The 24,381-nt window shown below is 40.2% G+C and overlaps 1 protein-coding gene across 10 annotated transcripts in view; it reads left to right on the top strand.

Moving 5' to 3' along the window:
• LOC146866846 (scavenger receptor cysteine-rich domain-containing protein DMBT1-like) overlaps positions 1-24,381 on the top strand; it is a 1,139,300-nt gene that overhangs the window by 630,810 nt on the left and 484,109 nt on the right. For all 10 annotated transcript variants that reach the window (XM_085602006.1, XM_085601995.1, XM_085601984.1 and 7 more), the window contains 2 exons: positions 17,197-17,511; positions 23,281-23,310. In XM_085602006.1, the coding sequence (XP_085458132.1) occupies positions 17,197-17,511; positions 23,281-23,310 (345 nt within the window). The remainder of the gene's footprint in view (positions 1-17,196; positions 17,512-23,280; positions 23,311-24,381) is intronic.

The raw sequence follows: 24,381 nt of genomic DNA, 5'->3' as shown, positions 1-24,381 counted from the left end.
CAAATATAGGTGAGTGAGAAAAATCTGCATAGTGAAAGGTAACCAGAGTAGATCAGACTTAATTTTCTGAGACATAGAGAGTGTAGAAACAGTAGCTATTCTGTGTTTTTCAGAAATTAAATTCCACTATGTTAAAATAGATCATTTAGAGGTGTCTTTCCAACAGGAACGTTTCTCCTTAAATGCAAGAGCAATAAAAAGATCAAATAACATAGGCTTAGCAAAAATACTGTCAAAGTCTGGTGAGGCAGTTCCAAGTTAAACATTTTGCATTGATAATGGAATATTACATTAACATTTGTTTAGACACTTTGACCAGATATATTCCCAAAATTTCAACACATTGGAATAATAGTAGAATAGGTGAAATAAAGTCCCTGTGAAGGAAGAACAGAACCAGCTTAATGGAGAGGAGGTGGGAGAGAACTCAGAGATACAGTCAGGGGCCATGAGAGCTCTTTTATGATAAAAAAATAGAGGCGGTCTCATAAGAGCTACTTTGGAAGTTTTAAATATTTTAAAGCAAGATTTATCCCAAGCAGGAGTGTGGAAGTGAGATGGATAAATCAGTTTCCCATAGTACCTCAATAGTTGTTTTGTATCTTTCAGGGATAGGCGATAATAACATATTATATAAATAGGCAGGCTTGGGCATAGAGTCATGAGAGATGTTATTTAACGGTGCTTGGGTAGTGAGTGAAAGAATATCTGGAGGAAAATTATTGACTGTTAAATAAGACTGATGAGAAGACAATATTAAAAGATGCTCAAAAACAAACTTGGTGAACTGTATTTTGTTTGCAATTGGGAAAAGTGAATAACAGAATTATCGTAGACAAGTTGATAAATAAACATAATACCCTTCTCTTTCCAGTGTTTATAATAGAATAATTCATTCTGAGTTTTGATAAATTTGTTATGCCAAATAAAGGAAGCAAAGAACATTGACGCATATCAAAATTGGTAGAAAATACGGTATGTTACAATTGTTGTGACTATTTTAGAATAGGATTATTTGATCTTAAAGGTGTAGTTAGACATATAAATTACATCTTCAAATGAGAAATCCTTCAATAAAGAACATTCAAACACAATCCATAGCAGTTTGGGAGTATAACAAAATTCAGGAGTTAAGGCAAAAAACTGTCTAATTTAAAATGCAGAGTGATATAACTTACAATCAGGAAAACGGACACCAAATGCACTCTTGGGACATTTATGTTTAGCCAAGGCAATGCAGGTTTGTTTATTATTCCACAAAATTTTGGTGCAGAGTGAATTTAGTGAAAAGAAATAAGAAATATGGATCTTAAAGGGTAACATAGATAGTGTATAAAGGACATGTGGTATAATAATCATCGTAATTGTATTCAACCTACCGCACCATGATAAGTGAAGAAGTGACAATGATGAAAATAATGTCTGTAGTGTGAGTGTTAAAGCATTAAAAGTACAACTAATAGTGTTCAAAACGATGGGAGAGAACCAAATTCCAAGATATTTTATTTTGGCAAGGCACCAAATAAAATTAGTGTTAGCAAACATACATTGATAACATGAAGAATGTAGTGGTAATATTTCAGTTTTAGAAAAGTTCAATATATATCCAGAGATACTTGAGTATATATGAATTTTGTGTAGAAAAGTAGGTAAAGAAGAATGGTGATTGGATATAAAAACTAAAATATCATCAGCATAAGCTGATAATTTAGTTGCAGAGGAATTATGCTCAAAGCCTGAAATGAGTGTATTACATAGGCCTGGGCCAAAATTCCGTTCCGTTCGCGGAAATTGCGATAATTTGGCATTTTCGCGTTCTGCGGAAAGCGCGAAAATGTAAACATTTCCGCATTCCGCAGCTTAGCGATAATTTGTTTCTTGCTCACGCTGTAAAATAATACATTCTCGCGTGCGCGCGATCGCCTTACCGGAATCCCCCCGTTCGCCGACAAGTTTTCCCGATCCGGTCGCGTTCTCCACAAGATGTTGGATTGTTGGTAGCCATTTGCGCTGTCTCGCGACAGTTCGCGCCCGCAGTAACGTCATGCGTCGCGCGATCACATCTTTCTTCTCGCGATCATGCACCGTGAGACAAGTGAAAACAAGATGGCTTTGCCTTTCCGCGGAGATTTTAAACATTTTCGCGATAATTTGCGAAAGTGAATTTCGCAAATTCCGCCCACCCCTACAGCAGATACTTTTAAGGAAAGGTTCTAAACAGCGAACAAATAGCAATGGGGAAAGAGGATAACTTTGTTGTGTACCTCACTGTAACTAAAAATAATGGAAAAAACAATTATTGATGAAAATACTTGCACGGGGAGCAGAGTATAACAATTTTACAAATGAAATGAAATTAGGGCCAAAACCATACCGTCTGAGAGTGGTAAACATAAATTGCCAGCTAATACGGTCAAAAGCCTTTTCGTCATCAAGAGACAATGCAGCTAGAGGAGAGTGGTATTTTTTTACCAATGCAATGACATTAGAAAACATTCTAGCATTGTTAGTGGCCAGTCTGTCCTTAACAAAACCAGATTAATCCGTTTTGACCAGTGAAGGAACAATAGACTCAAGCCTGGATGCTAGGATTTTGGCAAACATTTTTCAATTTTAATTAATTAATGAAATAGGATGATAATGTTTACAGAGTCTGTGACCTTTATCCGGTTTGGGATTAAGGACAATCAAAGCTTCTAGAAAAGAATCAGTGGCCTTTGAATCTGCAAGAAAAGAATTAAAAAGTTCAACTAGTTTAGGGGCAACAATGGAAGAGAAAGAGGAGAAAATGTCAATAGAAAGGCCATCTGGACCAAGAACCTTGTTTTTTTTCTAAGGGTCTGATGGCATCTGTTATTTCTTAGAAAGTTATTTCAGCTTCTAAAAGATCAAATCTTTCAGGCATAGAAGGAGGATTATGGAGGCCACTAAACAAAGTGTGCATATTATGTTCTGAGGGCTTGGCATAGTCAGAGTACAGTAGGTGGTAATATTCTTGAAAAGTGATAGAGATGTTAGCATCAAAAGATGTAATTTTTTTGCTATCTTCATTCACAATGAGGCCAATGTTTTTACGTTCAGATTTATTTTTCAGATTTATTTTTAAGAAATTAGCTAACATCTTACCCTCTTTATTTGACCATGATATTTAGATTTAACTTTAATGATGATAGTACAGGCATCAACGGTGGCAAGTTTGGTAAAAGCAGACTTGACTTTAATCAACTTGTGTAGGACAGAAGAAAATTTAGAGGAAAAATAAGTATGTTCTAATTTTTTGAGTTTTTTCCTCTTTGCTGAGTAGGGTATGGTAAGGGCACGAAAGGAGGCCTTAAAGGCATCCCAAGCAATAGGAGTAGATGTGTCCAAAGTTTGATCAATTTAAAAAAACTTGTTAACAAAGGTAGTCGCCTCTGTCAGGAAACTATTATCAGAGAGGAGAAAATTATTACATTTCCAACAATCAGTTTTAGAATTATTCAGAGATAAATCAAAGGAATAAAAAACAGGGGCATGGCCAGAAAACAAAATAGAGCCAATCTCTGAGGATTGGATAGAGGGAATTAAAGGTTTATTAACCAAAATATAATCCTTTCTAGAATGCGTATGGTGAACATTGGATAAAAACATGAATTCAGAGGAATCAGGGTTACAAGTTTTCCAAACATCAAATAATGGACGAGTGACAATGGCAAATTGAAATAGTTTATGGGATTTGTCAGGATTATTTTAGACTGTTTATCAGTAAAGAGATCTAACCATTGATTAAAGACTCCTACAACAATAATGTAAGTGTTGTCGATAGAAGCTGGTATAATCTTGTTGTTTTTCTAGAAATCTGGGTCTGATTTAAGAGGACCATAAATATTAAATAGAGAGATTTGTCTGTTATGAATGATAACCTTAGCCACTACCCATCGCTCCATCATTATCACATTGAGTTGATCAAATTTGTGCATGCAATGATTTATGAAAAAAAATAGCAATGCCACCTTTACAATTAATTGCAGGAGAATATATACCTTGCCCTACCCATTGTTTTCTCAATTATAGAGATTCAACATTGTTACAATGAGTTTCTTGCAAAAATGTAACATATGAATTCAATCTGGACAAGGATGTCTCAAACCACGAACATTCCACAAGACAACGTTATTGGGAAATGGGGTGAAAGATACAGGAATAAATACAGATGACATGCTGCATAGATACAGCAGGAAACAAAAATACACCATTTATTTAACTAATATGTAACATATGACAGTATAAAAAGAGAAAACCAAAAAAAAAAAGCACTTACCAAACAATACGAAAAAAAGAGTAAAAAACAACTAATAGAAAGGGATAAACAAATGATAGTAAAGTAAAGAAATAGACCAAGGAAAGAAATCCCGATCTAAAATGAACAGTGGAAGAGATGAGCTTGGGACGCAACAGCACCAAGAGATATAAAAGAGAAAACAGCCCTGTAGAATCAGTATAGAGGTAGATAGAAGAAAGCAGAAGAAATGTGAGAATAGCAAGAGTTAGAATTATTCAGGAGTGCTGGGAAGAGGTATCTATAGAATGCTGTAATATACTTTGGAGAAACGATTTTAATTTGACGGGAACTTCAAAGGAGCGTGTAGTGCATTCATAAATGATTTACATTAAATAGGGATGCAAAATGCAATCACAAATGTGTAATTGTCTCATTTGTGGACAAAGAGCAATACATTCTTTCCTTCTGACATTAGTAGCATTAGAGAGATCTTGAGAGATTTAAATATTGTGACCAGACCATGTAAAAGGACGTTTCACTTTTTCTACCTTCATCACATGGATCAGGTCTGTAAATTCCAACAATAACATTATAATTCCTCTGGATCCGGTAGAAGGAGGTTGGAAGCGGCCAAGACGATGTGCATGTTGAATAGTGGATCATGCTGAAGGTCCAAAAGCTCAGGCAGAAATGTTTTTGAGAAGATAATAAAGTCCGGGCCCTCCAATGTTTCTGGTAGGCCACATAGACGAAGATTGTTATGTCTGTTTCGATTTTCAAGATCTTCAGTATGCAATTTGAGCCATTGTATTTCTTGTTCCAGAAAAGGAATCTTGGTAGCAGCGTCATGCAGATCACTTATGCGCTGCTCCATGTCAAACAATGTTGCCTCCATAGTAATCCATCTATTCTCAATTTGTTGTTTTTCATTTGTAGCAGTCATGAAGGGTTTTAAACCCCTTACTTGAGTCAAGAACATGATTGTGCAATGACATAATAGGTGAGGGGAGGGATAATCTTTCACTTGCTTTGGTTTAGTACCAGAAGAAGAAGGCTTAGCAGCAGCTAAAATTTCACTGGCCATTGTAGCGTAATTTAGAGGGCGATGTGTCAGCTTTTATGATGGTCTCAGCCTGCCCATATGCTGTATGAATAGCACGTGGAAGTACACAGGTTTTGAAAAACATATATGAGCAGACTCCACAGTGAAGATTCAAAATATAATATGTATCACATTTGAGCACAATATGAGATATCAATAGCGAAGAAGGCACTCAAAAATACTCAAAAACACAGCATGAGAGAAAAGAAAAGTAGCAATATCTATGTAGAAAATGCTGTGGGACTGGAACAGCATATAAGCATTATTTTAAAAAAAATATTTTTATTGAGTTGCTTTTTTTACACATACACAACCCCCCGCCCCAGCCCCCACCCCCCACCTCTACAAATTTAACCCATACCCGAACAAAGACACAAATTTTAGCTTGTATAATTCATCAAAACACCCCATTAGATTAAAAGGTTCACAGCAGTTGAGCTTATATACAATATAGTACAGATAAATCAAAAAATCAATAGCTCTTACTTGACTAACTTTTTTCTCCTTATTACCATCTATCCATCCTAAGTATGATTGTGTATCCATTGCAACAGTGGATCCCAAATCATCAAGCCTCTTTTACGTTTGTTATGCCCTTTTCTTTTATATATGGCCACCTCCAGGCTGCATGTTACTAACAGATGGGCTCTCCATTGCTGAAATGCCGGTGGATGCGGGTCTAGCCAGGCTAAAGCTATACATAACCTAAAAACAGCCATAGCCACAAAAATCAGTCCTTGCATATATTTCGGCCGGATAACATTTGCTGTGCCCAACAATATTTCCTCGGTTGTGATACCAATTCCTGTTTTAAATATTTCTGATAAAAAGTCAGAGATTTCTGCTATCAAACTATTACAAGAGGCAAATATATGCACACTATCGGCCTCGAACAGTGTGCATCGTGGATATGTTGTATCCTTTCCGGTCCCCCATTTTGCTATCTTATTCAGGGTATAATTAAGGGAAAAAAAGTTTTATAATATTGGGCTTGTAGTTTTATTGACATAAAGCAGGTCTGTGACAGTTCATAAGAGCGTAGGGGGGTTTGGGGCAATACTATTAGTTTAGCCTGCCAGTTAGCCATCTGTTTCTCCATATCATCTGGACACAGAGAATTCAAAGATTCATGGGGCATATTATCAAGAAACGGTTTTAAAAGTATCGCTGCTTTAGCAGCAGAAAACTGCCGCTAAAACGGCGATAATGAGCTTGATAATATGCCCTTGAGAATTCCCATAGAAGCCCATGTTCTGGTGTCAACATGGGCTTCTATGGGAACTCTCTGTGGCATATTATCAAGCCCATTATTGCCGCTTTAGCGGCAGTTTTCTGCCGTTAAAGCCGCGATAATTTTAACGCCGTGCTTGATAATATACCCCCATAAATCTCCCCAATAGTGAAAACAAATCTTTTACGTATATTCTCTATAATTTGAATTGCTTGGAATTTTGCCCTACCCCCCCCCTTTCTTTGTCAAGAAATCTCTCACCTGTAGGAATTTGAAGAAATCCCTATGGCTAAGGTCAAACTCGCTACGTAATTACTCAAAGCTCTTCAACCCGTTCGACGCATAGAAACAGGCAAACTGTACAATCCCTGCCTGTATACACCGATCCATACAACTGTCTCTGAAAATCTCTGGAAGTTCATCGTTTTTAAATACAGGAGTATAATGCGAATATTGTCCAAGTCCCAGTAGTTTTCGAGCATTACCCCAAACTTTGTATATGCCAGAGATGGTCTTAAATTTAACCTTCTTGAAGTAGCTGTCGTTAATATGTCTCCAGAGACAACCTTCACAGCCCCTTCCCAATATAAGTTCTTGTGAAGTAGGTAAATTATCGCTATTAGGCCCTGTAGAGATGAGTGCTGCACAATATCTTAATACAGTGGCCCAATAGTACAGTTTAAAATTGGGCATTGCCAGTCCCCCTCTATCGTTTGGAAGTGTAATAAATCTAAAGGCCCTGCATGGTCTCTTTATCCCCAAATAAACCTGGAGAACATGGACTCTATAGATTTAAACAGTTGAGGAGGAAATTCTAAACAGATGGATCTAAGAAAATATAAAAATCTGGTTAGAAAGAGCATTTTAATCACATTACATCTCCCACCTATCGTTAAATGTAAGTTATTCAGCCGGACCAGTTATTTTTTTGTTCGCTTGATCAGTGGTTCCACATTATTACTAACTATATTATCCACCTTTGCAGTTATACTAACCCCTAGATATATAGCTTTATCTGTGACTCTAACATCCCTCATCTTAATTTTGTCATTATTAATAATCAGCGTTTTACTTTGATTTCATTTATAGCCGGAGACTGCTCCAAAGGTCAGAGCCTCCTCTTCTATTGCTTCTATTGCAGTGATAGGATCGCTGGTAACTAGAGCGATACCATCTGCGTTAGTCAGTGTTTTCGTCTCAAATTCTCGTGCCCAAATTGATGGTATCAGTATATTATTATCTAACCTACGGATGAACGGGTCAATATAAATCGCGAATAAGAGAGGGGAACACGGACACCCCTGCCTCGTCCCCCTGGTAATAGTTATTTTGTCCGATAATACCCCATTTATCGACACCCTGGCTACTGGTTCCACATATAGCATTTGTATTGCTTTTATAAATCCCTCACTAATCCCATTATGTAACATTATAGGCTACCCACAGGTATTTCCAGGAGACCCTATCGAAAGCTTTTTCAGCGTTGAGTAATATAAGCGCCATAGGGTCTCCTGTCACCTCAGTAAAATCAAAGCGAGAAATTACTCTTTGAACGTGTAGTTCTCCCGGGGATCCCGTGCTGACGTCCGGATACAATTTAATGTATAATCGTTGCCAATCGGCTCGCTAATAATTTGGAATACATTTTGGAATCTCCGTTTATCAACGTGATGGGCTGATAAGACCCAGGTTCTAAAGGATCTTTATTTTTTTTTTAAAAGACTACAATTTTAGCAGATGACCATGAGGCTGTTGGTCTACCTCCCTGAAAAATATGGATAAATAGTTCCTGTATTATTTCCTTAAGTTGGGATGAGAATTTAACATAGAACTCCGTTGGAATTCCATCCATACCAGCAGCTTTCCCTGTAGCAAGATTATTCATAGAGAGTAGGATCTCTTCCCAAAATGGAGGATTGTCTAAGCTTTCTTGATCCTCTTTCTCGAATTTTACCAGAGCATTTAGATTTAAATATACCTCAGGTCTGCCCTGTTGATTCTCTCTGTTTCATACAGATTCTGATAAAATCTTTGAAATACGGCTCTAATTTCAGAGGATTCGGTCTTGAGGCCAGACTCTGGATCCTTAATCTCTTTTAATAAATGAGTTGAGTACTCTTCTCGGGTGCGAACCGCCAGTTGGTGGCCCACCTGTTCATTCCATTCATATATTTTCTCTTTATGAGTTGTTGCCTTGGCTACCGCTTTCTCCGTTAAAACATCAATTATATGATTTTTAGCAATCACCACCCGACTTAATTCGCTATCAGATACTCGCCCCTCCTGAACGGCCTTAATCAGCTCTCCCTCGGCCCTACTCAAATTGTGTTGTAGCATCGCCATCTTTAGTTTGGCCTCTTTGTTAGAGCTAAAAGAGAATTGCAGCGTCTCCCCTCTAATACCGGCCTTTAGGGCATCCCAAACCACATCTATTGCTACACTACCGAGATTATCCTCCAAAAATCCCAGAATCCATCTGCTCATATGTTGACAAAATTTCACATTACCCAGTAACGCTCTTTCGAACGTCTATGTCCTCATCTTGGATTTATTTGCCCCACATACCAGGTTTAATACTAGAGGATTATGGTCCGATAAAACTCTTGCCATTTTTTCTATTATACTGGCAGAACTCAATGAGCTAGACATAAGCATGTAATCTAGCCGCGCATGCCGGGAATGCGGATATGAATAATACGTGAATCCCGGATCCCCAGAGTGCTCTAGTTGCTAACCATCAATCAGCCCATGTAGCACACACATATCTTTCAGTGCCCGGAAGACTTTCGGTTTCCGCCCTTGATATTTAAAACCTGGATCCGAAAGCCAGTCACCAGGTAAATGTAAATTGAGATCCCCACACGCAATCAGCGGGAGAGGCCAGTGAGCCAATTCATTAGCCACGCTGGACAGCACATCTGGGTCGTCGCTAATATTGCCATAGATAGTACAAAGAGTCAATTTACTTTCCCCATTGTCATAGTGGCATTCTGTAATTGCCCACCGTCCAAATTTGTCAGCTAATGTACGTGTAAATTGGAGATCTCCCCCTTTTGCCAAAATTGCCACCCCCCTAGCTCGCACCCCCTGTGTTGAAGCAGTAATCAGCCGATACCCTAGTGTTTTCAGCAGATGTTGTTGAGATCCCTCAATGTGTGTCTCTTGTAAACATATAATATTAGCCCCGGTCATCTGTAATCCCACAGCTACTTTCTGTCTTTTCTTAATGTCGTTAAGGCCACAAATGTTAATTTTCAACCTAGCCATAATAATGTTTGTTCACCCCATCCATACTTAACTGTAGTAATATCCCTCATTTTAAGCCATACTTGCCCTGCTCTAGTATTTCTGTTTTCGCACTGACACCCCCACCCTGCACCCGTCACATACACCGTGCGTCTAAAAATTCCACTAGTCTTGTCCTCCCTCCTCCCCACCCCCCACCATTATCTAAGCCACCAGGCTCAATCCTGAGCCTGTGTGATAGCGTCTGACCAACCTCACCCACTCTCCACACCCCCTGCCCCTCCTGTATATACATCCTCTTCTTAGATATTCACCCGACTTATCCCTCCACCCAGCAACAACAAAAGAGTAACACAATTACTGCATACAAAAAAACAATATCCAAATGGACAAAGGAAAAAAAAAGGAGAGAGAGAAGGAAGCTATTGGTTGCTCTCAGAGTGTCCAGATTTCCCTGCAATGATTTCCTTCAATGTTTGCTCGGCTTGTATCTCTGATGTAAAAAACAAGGCTCGTCCTTGCGAGACTACTTTCAATTTGGCAGGGTTCTGGAGAAAAGCTACGGCGCCTGCTTTTTGAAACGGTGTAATCAGCTGTCGAAGCCGCCAGCATCTCTCCACTGTGGCGTGTGCAAATCTGGTTTAGCGAAAAATGAAAAACTATCCCAGTTCCGTTTTTTATTAGGTCTGGCCAGATCGTACACCGCCTGTCGGAGCAAAAAATTTCCGAAATAGCTCAAAATGACTCTAGGATATGATTGATTGTTTTGCAGATGTTTAGACAATGTCATCGGGAATCTGTGCACACGTTGAATTTCTTTGTCCCAATCCCATTGCGCTAATTCTGGAAACGCCTTCTTGAACAAATTGATAGTAAATGCGTGAATATCGCTTCCTTCACTGTTCTCCGGGATCCCTAGGATCCTTAGGTTATTCCGACGTTGGCGGTTTTCTGCCTCCTCCAGTTTCCACATAATGTCTTTCACCGCACTCTCCTGTGAGGTCACCTGTGTTGTTAAAGCGTCAACTGTGGTTTCCAGCACTTCCGTCCGATTTTCCACCATACTCATCCTTTCTGCGATTTCAGTGCAGGTCTTCCCAATTTTGCGCACTGAACCCTGTAGTGTATTTGCAGCAACACGGGCATGCCGATTTTCCATTTTAACCTCATTTTGAAATGCACTTAATGATTGCAGGATCATAGCTAATGTAGGTTTGGGTGTCTGCTCAGGGTCCCTATGAACCACCATGGCCCCTTGAGATCTCTTGTCTAAGCTCACTGTTCCAAGCAAGCCTACCAAGGAATGTGGTTGTGTGTCTGAATAGTTCCACCCGAGCTCACCCTCTTCCTCCGGTCCTTCCTGTTTACGGGTACTCCTTTTCCCTTCCGAATGCCTCTTTAATTTCCTGGGCGCCTTTCTACCCCCCTGTTGGCTACAGTTACTTGTTGAGGTGTCTACGCACCCGTCATCACTACTACCACTTTGTGATTCAATGATATCCGAGTCTCCGGACTCTTCATTCAGTGAAAAAAAGTTTTCCATAGGATCGGAGGATAGATAGCCCAACTCTGGATTTTCTGAGAGACCTACTTGTAAACCATCTGTCAACCTGTGTGGCACCTGCCTTGCTTCCTGGTTCAAACTGGCATCTTTCTCCTTTTCCTCATTAATGGGAGGGGTAGGCTGCAATAAGTTCCTTTCCTTGCTATCCTCACTCTCTTGCTGGATAATTGTGGGTGAATCAGCAATATTTAGTACTGTAATCTCACTACTTGACCCCCATGAGGTTTGGATATTGTTTATATCCTTCAGGCTCTCTTGAATCTGTGTCTGAGTTTCACCAGTTATCTCAATATTGGCAAACACCTTTGTTTGTTTGTTCCGCCGTCCTCCCTCCTCCGTACTGATATCCCTTTTAGAGAACAGGCTCGTGATCACCGGCTGTTTTCTTTCCAATCCTCCAGCAAGTAAATTGCCTGGTGCGAGGGACTTATCATTCTTCCCATTGTTTAATTTACTTTTCTTACCCGTGACTTGACCGGGCTTCTTTACATCAAGGTCCGCTTTTGGGTCAAGTACACGTTGCACTGTAGAGGTATTCACCGGGATTGTTGTTCGCGTCTTACTCCTTTCTCCTCGCGCTGCCATCGCCTTCTCATGAAGCACTTCCACGAATCCGGCGTCTGTGTTGCTAAGCAACTCTGGACGGCACCTGACGGGATTACCCCAGCCTGAGACAGTTGTCAGCAACAACCGGGCTAGCGCTTCCCAGCGCGAACAACAGTTTCTCCTCTCAGTTTGTACACCGTTGCGTCTTGCAATCATCCCTCGCTCTCCTTCACGCCAGTGCAACCAGTTTTCGGGGCCAGGGCGCATTCTTGGCAGCGCTCGACATCAGTGCTCGTCTGAGGGATGGAGCCGCCATCTTGGTTAGCTTGCCATTCTCATTTCCAGCATATAAGCATTTTAAATGGCATTTATTAAAAAGCAATTCAGTGAAGAAAATGCCAGAATAAGCTTTAGAATGTGCAGCTCACAAAGCATTGCTGAAACAGTCCAGATATATTGAAGAGGTAAGAAAAAACAACATGCATAAGAGTTGCTGGCAATTTATTTGCAGAAAGGCTGGTATCCCTCAGCAGGGAGCCATGTGATGCAAGCTGCACGTTTATAAAATGGTGGCTGCTCACATCAGAGGAGAAAAATGTACTGATGCAGCTCCAGGTCAGTAATGCACAAAAGAAGAGTCAGAGCAGCTCAAAGGACGTTCTGGTGTGGAGCAGTCGACCCAAAGTGAAGTTAGGAGGAAGAATAGGCTGCACGCTCAAGTGGAACTCAGTTGGTCTTCTTCGACACGCAGACCACACACCCTTCTTTTAATGTTGATCAACAAGAAGAAGCAGAAACATCCTGGCGATAGCAGATAATAAGTGTTCTACAACCTGCACAAGGAGTTGAACTAGATTCCAGAAAGTGAAATAGGCTGGGAAGTCACTACAGTCACCGATTTATACAGCAACCTATGGGTCAAACTCCAGCAAAGTCCTGCACTAAGCAACTGCATCGGGCCACTCCACCATGGTGATCTCAAAGACTCATCGGTGTACCAGTCACAATTACAGAAGCACCAGAAACAGACTACAGCAGAAAGACTGTGAAATCAAGATGATTTAAATTTCTTATCGGCAATCATGGTGGCACAGGCACTCCACAAAAGATGGTGCACAGTCTTCTACAGAGCTGCCCTAGCACCCTCTAGTAGGCACTGAAGAATTAACTGCCGCATGTGGAATAGCAGGTGCTGTGAAAGTGGGTAGGAGCGCACTGCTTGCATGTAACAGCGCCATTACCCCATAGCATCTTGGTAGTTGTAGTTCAGTTTTTCACACAAAGTTCATATTATTTTTCAGCTGATGCTGTCTTTCGAAATTGTATCTCTAGACACATGTGTTTCGGGATGCCTCCCTCATCAGTAGAGAATATTTACAGATTGCTGGACATGCTGCCAATTTTCTCAGGTATAATCCCACTCATAGCGTGCAGGTGTTCCAAAGCTCGTCAGCTTGGGGGCGGCTCATGAGAGCCTTTTATCAGTAAAAGCGGGTAGGAGCGCATTGCTTGCATGTAACAGCGCCATTACAACTACCAAGATGCTATGGGGTAATGGAACTGTTACATGCAAGCAGTGCATTCCTACCCACTTTCACAGAATAGCAGGTGCTGCAGACATACAGTTTGAAAATGCATGGCACGACATACCGCAGAAAGTTGGGCTCATAAGGCAGGTGTATGTTAAGACATCACCTGTACATTGCATGACGCCACCTTCCATGCCTGTTTTGGAGCAAAAATATGTCTTTAGCGGAGGTTCAGTAATCAAATGAGGGATAGCCTAGAAAATATGTCTTCAACCTTTTTTATAGTGAGAGCTACGTCTGATCAAAGAAAAGTATTTTGAGCAACTATGAATTAGACAAGGGTACATAAAGGACAGGACAACAAACTTAACCTCTGCCCTTTTAATGCAAACAGTCCTGGTGCAGTTGTCACAGAGTGCCAGTGTTTCAAGAGCTGTATATAGAAAGTTTACTCTGGGGTCCCAAAATATAATTTTCTTCCTTTGTTCTTGATTGTGTGCTGCCTCTGAGATGTGAGTGTTTCACTGGTGGTTTTGTTCATGCCTTACACTGAATGACAGTGCATTTGTTTTATAAGGTAGGACCCAAAATACAACACGCATTTAGCAAATTGCGCCAGAGTGTATTGGTTGCTGACCAGAAACAGACCCAATATTAATGACTCAAGATTAAGAATTACTGGTGGCAAGAACGGTATAGGTTTCATAGGCAAATGTTTAGAAGAGTCTTGTGGGTTCTGAAAGGTGCACAAAGACTTCATAGTGTTCTGCAAGAAAACATTTCTACATACATCTTCCTCCATCCTCATGCCCATGGGAAAACCTATGAGCCACTGATGAAGGAAAATTAATGAATGAGAAATTTAGGAAGCTTTGTAATTTTCAAGAAAAAAAAAGATGGGAGAGGACTGAGAGAAAGAAGGGACAAGGAGAAAAAGGAGAAAGAAAGGAGCAGAAGAGGAAAAAACTAAAGGAAAAAGAAAGGAGAAAAAGAGGAGGGAAGAAATGTGAGAAAGGACAAAAGTACAGAAAGAAAACAACTGGAATAAAGCATAGAAGAAGGAAGAAAGAGAAGATGAAAAGAAAGGTGGGAAGAAGGAAGGAGAGAAGGAAATATTGATAGTGAGGATGGAAATATGAAATAATGAAAGGGAAGGATGGATGGATGGAGAGCAAGGATGCAAGGAGAGGAAGGAATGATAAAGAAAGGAAAGAAGGAAGGGTAGAAAGTAATAAAAAAGGAAAGTAGTAATGGAAAAAGCAAGAATCCAAAGTGAAGAAACAAAGTTGAGAAGGAAAGGAAAGAAGGGATTAAAGAAAGGAAAAGAAAAAATGTTGCAACAAAAAAAGAAAAAGTGTGAATGAAGAAAAGAAAGCTAAAAAAGAATAAAGGAGAGAAAGAAAAGAGTCTGAAGGAGAGAATGAAACAAACAAACAAACCAGGAAAGGAGAGGAAGATACAGAAAGGAGAAGCAAGAAAGCTAGAAACAAATGAAAATCATGAGAAAGAAAATAGAAACAAAGAAAAAAGAAAGACTAAAGAAAGAAGGAAATGTAGAATAGAAAAACAGATCAAAGAATGTGCTTAAATTCAAAACGTCGGCAGTTACACATAGATGGCTACAGGGAGCTCAATTAGTGCAAATATGCCCTCTTGCCTTAAACTGCTTACCACATGTATACAATTGAATGGTTGACAGGCTGCATTTTTAACAGATGTAAGCATCTAATATTTCTTTTGTTCAGCTTTTTTTTTTTTTAAATAGAGCTGCTCATTATGATGGGTCCCACAGGTCAAAGCAAATAAAATCACTATTCAAATGTATGTTCAAGGGCCCACACCAAAAAGTAAATATTTATCCATTGGGAGGCAACATCTTTCTGCCAAATCCCCCGCTCTGTATTTTAATTGCCATTTGATGGAACCTTATTCTGTCTTTTGTTTTTGTGGGACTGTTACTGGGTACGCCTTTTGTTTATTTGCCATGTGGTGGTTTATCCCTCCTGTGAATTCACACCTGTCCTTCACTCAGTTTATACACTGCACTTCACTGTTCCTTAACTTCAAGCTGAAATGAGTTAAGCAGAATAAAAAACATAAACAGACGTGTATGAAGTTTGTAGATGTCCATGTAAGGATTAGAGGACTACTTTTGAAGGTATTTGGCATAGAGGACTTCCCTCCTGCTTAGCCCACAGACCCTGACAGGGGAAGCTAAAGCCATTTCTGCCCAATGGGTGTTGTGCACCTGTGAAGCTGCCCTCTGAGCCCAGGAGGGATCTAAGCCTTTACCCAATTATGTACTGATGCCTGCACTCTTTAGAGTTGCTGCTTATGACCTATAGATGTGTTGGGGACTTGAGGATGGAGCGCATGGTCCCTCCCGATGGTCTGCGTTGGCTGTGCGGCTCCTCTCCCTCCAAACAGGTTGAACATTGGTTGCCTCAACATTAGGAGGGCAGCAGATTTATTCAGGGATGGCCGTGGCCTGGGTGGCATGTAGGGGTTCTCCCTAGGCCCACATGCTGGGATAAAGAACAACATGGAAGTTGGTTACATGGTACATAAGTGTACCAGGGCATGTGTGCCCAGACCGTTTTATTAGCAGGGTCGCCTGACTGGTGACACCTGTGTTGTATGGTTATAGGGTGGGTATTAGCTCATCCCCTAGTGAGGAAGCTGCTATATAACATGTCTAGCAGGACACTAAATGAAAACCTATTTAATTTCTGAGAGAGTTCCACAGATTTCTGCTCAAGAGCATAATAAGTTTCAAAATGGCAGGGCTCATAGAGAAGGTGCTTCAGGTCAGTCTTTCCACATGCTTGAGAGACATACTGGCCACTACCAGAGGTCAAAGAAATGCTAGAGGCAGCTCCATCCTCTTGCTGGAAATTCCGGTGTCTAAATAATTAAAAAGCACAAGCAGGCAGCCATTTTCTAGCCAAGCTCACTGAAACTAGACTCTCTTCCGAGAAGAACTGACTCGTTCAGAATTTCGTTCCTAAAGGCCCTACACACTCACCTGTTTAAACTCCATCTAAAGATTGAAGGATACTGCTCATATTTCCTCACAAATGTGCAATATTTCCTTCTTTCATGTAAATCACATGTGCCTTTGTCCACACTGTATAAATATCACAATACAAATATAAAATAAAGCTACGGTAGTGACAGGTTATTGGGTTATTGTAGGTGCGTCTTGGCATAAATTGGTCTAACATTTTAAAAAACGTTTGCCCAGTGAAGTTTTATCATAATAACTGGGATGGAAAAATAATGTTTCATGGTCGTTTGTTTGGTTCTCTGCCACGCTCTACATAGCCTTTGTTTTTGGAAGTTACCCAGGGTAGAGAACGTTTACAGATAAGTAATATTGTCAGTTTTTGAGCTTCAAAAGTGAAGTCGGGTTTCTAAAACTGTTGTTATAGAAGTGATAAACTGGTGGGCTCACACACATACGAAGCGCAATTAAGGTCTACATTTTAGGGCTCTGCAGCATTTTGTAGCTTTAGTGACATGCTCTTTTACCCTCAATTGGTTTCAAAATTATTGGTCGTGATTCGGTACAAGACAACTTCCATTTAAGGGCTCTTTAGATGTGAAGGCATATCTTTTAATTATAATCTTTAGTTTCTCTTTGGTATCTTTGGTATTCTAGAGATGATTTTAGACAGTCAACATATATCCTTCAGTTCCCTGTGCTTTTTTCTCCAGTGCGTTTCCCCATTAGACTCCAGAATGGTGGCAGCCGATGCGCGGGCCGGGTTGAGGTCTACTACAACTCCGCCTGGGGGACGGTGTGTGATGACTTATGGGACCTAAGTGATGCAGAGGTTGTGTGCAGAGAGCTTGGCTGTGGCTGGGCAGTTTCCGCTCCTGGCTTTGCCTACTTTGGCCAAGGCAATGGAAGCATTCTTCTTGACAATGTCAGCTGCAGAGGCACAGAGTCCTCCCTGTCAGAGTGCAGTCACTATGGGTGGATGCGACACGACTGTACCCATCAAGAGGACGCGGGAGTCACCTGCTCAGGTGAGATATTCATTTTGTGGAGCCAAAGGAATTGCTTCATTTATGTCAGACAAATTGTTTCTCACCATAGTCATGCTGACTACATTTTGCCTTGCATTTCCAGTCAGCCTCAGCACCTGTCTTTCCTAGGCAAGTGTGAGGGGTCTCAGAGAACTGTATCATAGTAAAATGATGAAAACGTAGATAGACTTTTATTTTAGGGTCATTTCATTAGGTCTGGTCTAGAGAAAGCCCCATGTTTTCATATCTATCTATCTATCTATCTATCTATCTATCTATCTATCTATCTATCTATCTATCTATCTATCTATCTATCTATCTATCTATCTATCTATCTATGTATCGATCTGATGTACTGAGTGTAGCATGCTATTTATAGCCATTGTTGAGTGTGGAGAGGGACCATGACTCATGAGAGGTGACCTCTTGAGTGGGTCATGATGTTCCTCCAACAATATTAGTAATAAATAGTATATTCTTCTCTGCACATCTGCATATAGGATGCATGCCATGCTATTTGTCCATGCACTGCAGTTATTGCAAAGATATATTAACATCTCCATAGGTAAGGGGTTAAATTCATGCAATAGGAAAGAATCACAATAATTAAGCTTAAAATGCAAGGCCTCAGGTTTCTGTCTCCTGTCAAGTGGTTTTAGAAGGGAATCTTTGAGACAAAAAACATAGTTTTGCTTGCACTGTATTAATAATAGTTAAATGTTGTTTAATAGCACACCTATTCCAAAGAACATGTTTTATTTGACCACATTCATTTGCATTGGTATGGGAGTCGTAGTTGAACATTCAGAATTGATGGGTACAGGACCTTCCCTAATACCAAGCCATGCTCCCCACCCCCTCTGTGCATGGACAAATGCCGTGCACTGCTAAGGTTGGAGGCATGATGAGGGTACGTGCTAAATGTACATGGAGACCAGGCCCTTGACCTACCCCTGCTGCATAAGACCAGAGGCCATAAATTGTGGGGGGTCAGATGCCTGCTGTTTTACTGTTCCTACAGATTTAGTAGGACTGTGTATTAGATCAACAAAACTTCATAATACAGAGACTAAGCCTTATATCATCAGTAAATGTGGGTTTGGCTAGCTCACAGTACTGCATCTAAACTCCTAAACCTCCAGAGCTATAAATGCTGCTGGTAATCACATACATGACCACTCTTATTCCCTAGGAATTTGTGGAAACAGATCTAGCCCTTTCGTCTGTCACTTTTGCATGCCTAAAGTTTTACAAAGAAAATGAACAATGATGCATTTTCAAATGTTTATTGAAAAGATCTAAACCTTGTAAGTACAACATGAACTGACATTATTAGACAGATGAGACACATCATTGTTATAAGCACTATTAGAATGGTGGAAAACACAAACAATTCAACAATGTTGATTGTTCCTAATGTTACTCCTATCTATCCCTAATATCCCTAATTTAGCGAGAGCATGATGTGAGTACCCCTCTGCCAGACCCGTCAAAATGCTCCAACCCCATATTTTAGTATAATGTCTGAAAAAGCCAGCCTCAGTGCATTAACCAATGCACACTGTCTCAGTGTGCAAGCTTGCACACATCTCTGCTTGTGCAGCTATTTTCCTTCCTAGGATGAATGTTGGGGCCTGCGAGTTGCAAAAGGTCTCAGAAGCTTCCATGATAGCTCCGGTATGAAATGGACACTGTATAAATAATAAAACATTGTCCCTATCTCATTCTGCTAGAGAAGCAAAATAAAAAATTTACTTAGTTTGGAGAAAAAGAGTGGTCTCATATGAGCACATAATAAAGCAAGGACAACACGTTTTAATAACTAAGTGAAGACTACAGAATAACAATGTCTAAAAACAATGTGTGCATGTCACTTGCTTGTGTTAGTGAAAAACATGTTCAAACCACCATCTTAAAAAGATGCTAATTTTAAAAGGAAAACTAAAATGAAGTCTTATTATAATCCCTATAACACAGCAGCTCTGCGGCTCACCCTGCAGTTCTAACTTTCAATCAGATTCACTGACATATAAAACAAAGAAACAAACTTTTTTAATGTGAAATTTGGTTCTAAGAAAATCCCTTTTTTAGTTTTTTTTGTACTTTTCAAACAAAAATGCAACAACAATAGTAGAATAGCAACTTGGATAAAAATATATATATATTTTTCCCTGCCTGCTTGTGTAACAGGACTTAATTTCTTTGTGCACGTGCAGTTTGTTCTTTAATGGAGATCACTGTCCTACGGTCCAGACAGTGTAAGTCAGTACTGGTAAAGCATGTGTCACCTTCATCCTTCTCCTGCTGCAGGATGTCCTGTGGTAATGTGTTGATAGGAGGGATGGAATGCTCTAATGTGGTGGCAGATGTACATGCAACCTCTTCAAAGTCCTTCTTCTTTATGGCTACATTAAATTGCATTTAATATCAAGAATTAGGATGGTTGTGCATCAATGATGTTCGAAATGAGTATTCCTATATTGTCCTGGGCTGCCTTCTTGCCAAGTAATGTACATGCCAGATATTTTGAAAATATTGCTTCTCTCCAGTATGGATGGTAGAGAAGTGCCACATGATAGACTTGGGTGGACACTGTAAGAAATGTAGTTACTATTTGAAAGGGGGTGAAACTCTACTCAAGCAGAAGCAACAATCCTTGTCAGGGTGAAGTCACAATCAGTCCCTGAATTAACCTCTGCTCAACCCTTGGGTAGCTTGGCACAGAGCTGTCAGGCTTAACTATACAAAAGTTTAGAACAATAGAGTCATTTTTTTATAAATAAATCAAGACGAAAACGACAAACTTTAAGTCAGTAGAACTGGAGATATCCAATTTTAAAGATTTGAATAAGAATAGTGACAATGTGTCTGTTCCAAGGAGCTATTAGTCTGCAGTGTGAGAACCTGCTTCATTATTGAGGCTGCTGTGTACAAGCGATGTGATGGCCTGCGTCAGGAAAGATTTGCACAGGTGGCAGTTCTGATGCAGCTGCAGGATCAATGTGGAGTCCTTTGCATCAGAAAAACCCTTGCAGCAGAGTTGACGCATCGGTTTTGAAGGTGATGCGTTGTACAGCAAAGGTGATGCTCTACTTCTGCTGGAGATGTGCCATTCCGCGGCAGGGACACGTCAGTTCTGCTCATTCCAAAGATGGACTTCAAAGCACCTCAGGCCCACTTCCAAGGGTCCAATACTGGGTTGGCACTATTTAGGAGTGTGAACTCACAGATGGCAGATTCCAGGTGCTGGGGTCAAGGTTGTTGGAGCCTTCTGTCCCTATGGCTGAAAACAGGATGCCAACCAATTAGCCTTTGGAGTCTCTTTGGGGCCCTGGGTTTAACAGATCCATACAAGAGCATGACAGGAGCTCCTTCAGAGCAGCCGTCCAGCAAAGTTGCAGTCCTTTCAGCAACACAGCAGTCCTTCTTCCTGTTAGGGTATCTACAGGTCAGGAAAGGTACTGAAGAGGTGGTGTCTAAGCTCCAATATGTATACCTGGTAACCTTCCTCTAGAACAGTGATACTCAAAGTACGGCCTTTTGACCTTTACATGCAGCCACACTGGTGAACAGCAGCATGAGATGCTGTTTAGTTGCTGATCACAAATATCCAGAAAAAACATTAAAAAAATGGGCAATCATTTACTAATGTGCAAAGAAATGCTTGCTCGTTTATTTAATTTTTTTAGACCTCCTTACATAATCTCTGACCCAAGAGACACCTACCGCCATCCTGCTGGCACACAAGTCCTCTGGCATCCTGCCTTCCCTATACTAGCTCCAGACTGACTAGAGGGGGTATGCAGCTCTTAGTGTGGATGGATGACACAGCCTATTAAACTCTAAATAGAGCTGTATCCAGCTCTCCCCTCCCATCCTTCCAGCGATGCTCTATCCAGGCACACTGAAGCTCTCTATTGTTTTTGTGGCTGTGTAGGAAGAATCCACAAAGCCCAACTGCCAACTACACCCAGTTATGAGACCCAGAGACAGGCTATCTGCACTAAATGGCTAAGGCAGGAAAATGCCAACTTTCTGAAAATGGCATTTTCAAAATTGTCATTTGAAATCTGATTTTACCAAGAGAGGGGATTTGTCATTACAATTCCAAATATACCAAACATGAATTGCTTATCTGACCCATTTGGAAATTATAGCTTACTAAAATGTAATAAGGTGACTCCAATCTTATTCTAACGGACAAGCAGGCCTTGCAGTAGTGAAAAAATTAAATTAAGAGCTTTTCATTACCAGGACATATAACACTTAAAAGTGCCTGTCCTACTTTTTATCTACACTGCACCCTGCCCTGCAAAAGATTTATTTTGCAAGGTCGCAATGGCAGTTTGAAACTGCATAAACAGGCTGCAATGGCAGACATGAGGCATGGGTAAAGAGCTACTCAAGTAGGTGGCGCAGACTGTGCTGGGGGCCCACAGGTATCATTTAATTTACATGACTTGGGCACATGTAGTGTCACTTCCCTAGGGATTTAAAAGTAAATTAAATAGTCCAATTCAGTAAAAACCAATTCCACCATGTTTACAGGAAAAAGCACAAGCACCCTAGCACTGGTGAGCAGTGGTAAAGAGTCCTAAGGCCAGCGGAAAAGAATTAAAAAAAAAGTGGAGGGCAAAGGCAAAAGGTTTGGGGATAACACTGCAGAAAAGGCACAGAGACCCGGATTCTTTGGTCTGATCTTCACTGGTTTCCTAAGCCTCTTCCTCTGGATTTGCCCTGTGCAGTTCATCCTTCCCAAAAGCCATAGTTAAAGTTGGTAAAAGTTTTAAAACCCCTAAAAAGGGAGACAAAAACCAGCAGGTCTTTTGCTGTGGCTCTCTAGTAGCAAGCACTGTAGTGATGTGTAAAATATGTAAAATAACTATTTGACTGAGCAATAATACAGTCATAGGAACTAATTAAATATTTCTAATGGTGTATCTCTTCCCAACATCAAAAAGGCTTAAAACGTGGAAAGTATGAAATTAAGATTTGATGGCCCAGAGTTTCAAGGTGCTCTTACTAAACCATTTGCCTTATCCAATAAAAGAAGCTTTTCTTACCATCCTAACTTAACTACTCCTAAATGCCTTTTGTGAATACCGAAAGTCATAAAGTTAGGATTTTGTCTCAGTTTAGGAGCAGTAAAGTTAGAAATCCTAACTTTACTCCTACTAAATGCCTTTTGTGATTATTGAAAGTTGTAAAGTTAGGATTGTGTCTTGGATTACTTTCGTAAATCAGGCCCACAGAGTTTGAGGCCTACAAACACTTCCTTGCGGAATATGACTAGTGTATGTCACTCCTCATTCTTTGTTATACGGCTATGTTCCCCATGAAACCTTTTGTCCTAAAGCAGCCTTTTGCTAATGATCTTTTCATCTCAAGAGTTCTTAGTCTGATTATAGTTTTTACTTTACACACTTGTCCTAAAGCTATCTTCTTCTCTATAGCTCTGCTACACAAATAATACCTTCACCAAATATATTCTTTTTACTACACTTTGTTCTCCTGAAGATTGTTCCTCTCAAGCATTTATTCTCCTACTGTTCTATTAATTTAACACTTCGTTATTCTAATGCACTCTTTTACAAATAATCTTTTGGAAACCCTCACCTCCTAATGAGCTCTTCTTATAATTCTCTCATCCCTCAATTCCTTTTACTCTTGCAACTCTCTTATCCTTGGGATTCTTGTTGTAATGCTCTGTTCCAAATATTATCTTCTCACAAAAGACGCTTTTCATAATCTCTCTTCTCATTCTTCTAGATGCGGGCACCAACTCACCTCGACCACCAGGTATGTCTCAAAGCCATAATTTCCACTTTTCCAAATGAAAACAAAGAGAGTGTTTAAAACACACATCGCTAAAGGGAAATGGCATTATCAGCTAGGTTTACTGTCCTCCAGCAGATAAAATACAATCACATCTTTTCCAAAATGCAAATGATTGGAAAAGAACCTAGAGCTTCAGAAGGGGAACATGCTCGTCTATAAATGACAAGAGAAGGGAGATGACCTCTGCCTCTGCGATATTCATGTGATAAAGGGAAAAGGGAGTAAAACAGAAAGTCACATATCAAAGAGTCAATGAATATTTTATAGTGTCCTCACTGCATGGGTGTAGGAAGCATTATGATAAATAACAATAAAGATAACCAGAAAACAATATCATAGGGCAAAGGAAACGAGCAGTAATAGCTGGGTTGACTAGCTGAGGGCGCACACAAAAAAGGTTTGAAAGATTTAGTCAAATATCACTATAAAGATATGAGACAGGGGTAGACAGTTAACTGTTGATAATATTACTGAAGGATACATCCTATAGTGTTTGAAACTTCCTTGGAAGCTGTTCATCTCAAGAATCAGCACCAGGTACAGATCCGTTAATATCACTAGAGCAATGAGGTCTCTCTCTTGTTGTAATAAGCGGTAAATTACTATTTGTCTGACAAGGTTTGTGCTCTGCATAGGATATCAAAATTGTAGTTACAGATCTGTGGTTAATTTATTCCACCTTGACCATATCAATGTATGTTCTTGTTACTTCTCCATTTTTTTGTTGCCGTTCTTGGATCTCCTTCAGTGCTGCCATGTGTATAGGTTTTTTAATAATGTCAGCAGCACTGCTCTGAGGTTTCCAGCTGTGTGACTGTGATAGTAAAATCAATTCTGCTGTCCCTGTCTCACTAAATTGCATTTCTGAATTAGCAGACATTTTTATCATTTGCCTTGTGTAGAAGTTGATTCACATTTTCCCTGGAAATCACTGTAGTATACACAACTGGGAGCAGGTCCAGCCTTTCAGGTCCCCTCACGGGTGTCGTCAGCAGGTGCAGTCCTACTTCTGTATTCCACTGGTCCGGTAGT

The sequence above is a fragment of the Triturus cristatus genome, chromosome 1_2 (genome assembly GCF_964204655.1).
Source record: "Triturus cristatus chromosome 1_2, aTriCri1.1, whole genome shotgun sequence".
Classification (NCBI taxonomy): Eukaryota; Metazoa; Chordata; class Amphibia; order Caudata; family Salamandridae; genus Triturus; species Triturus cristatus.
Note: the sequence above shows the minus strand (reverse complement) of the source record. Positions and strands in the feature narration are given on the sequence as shown.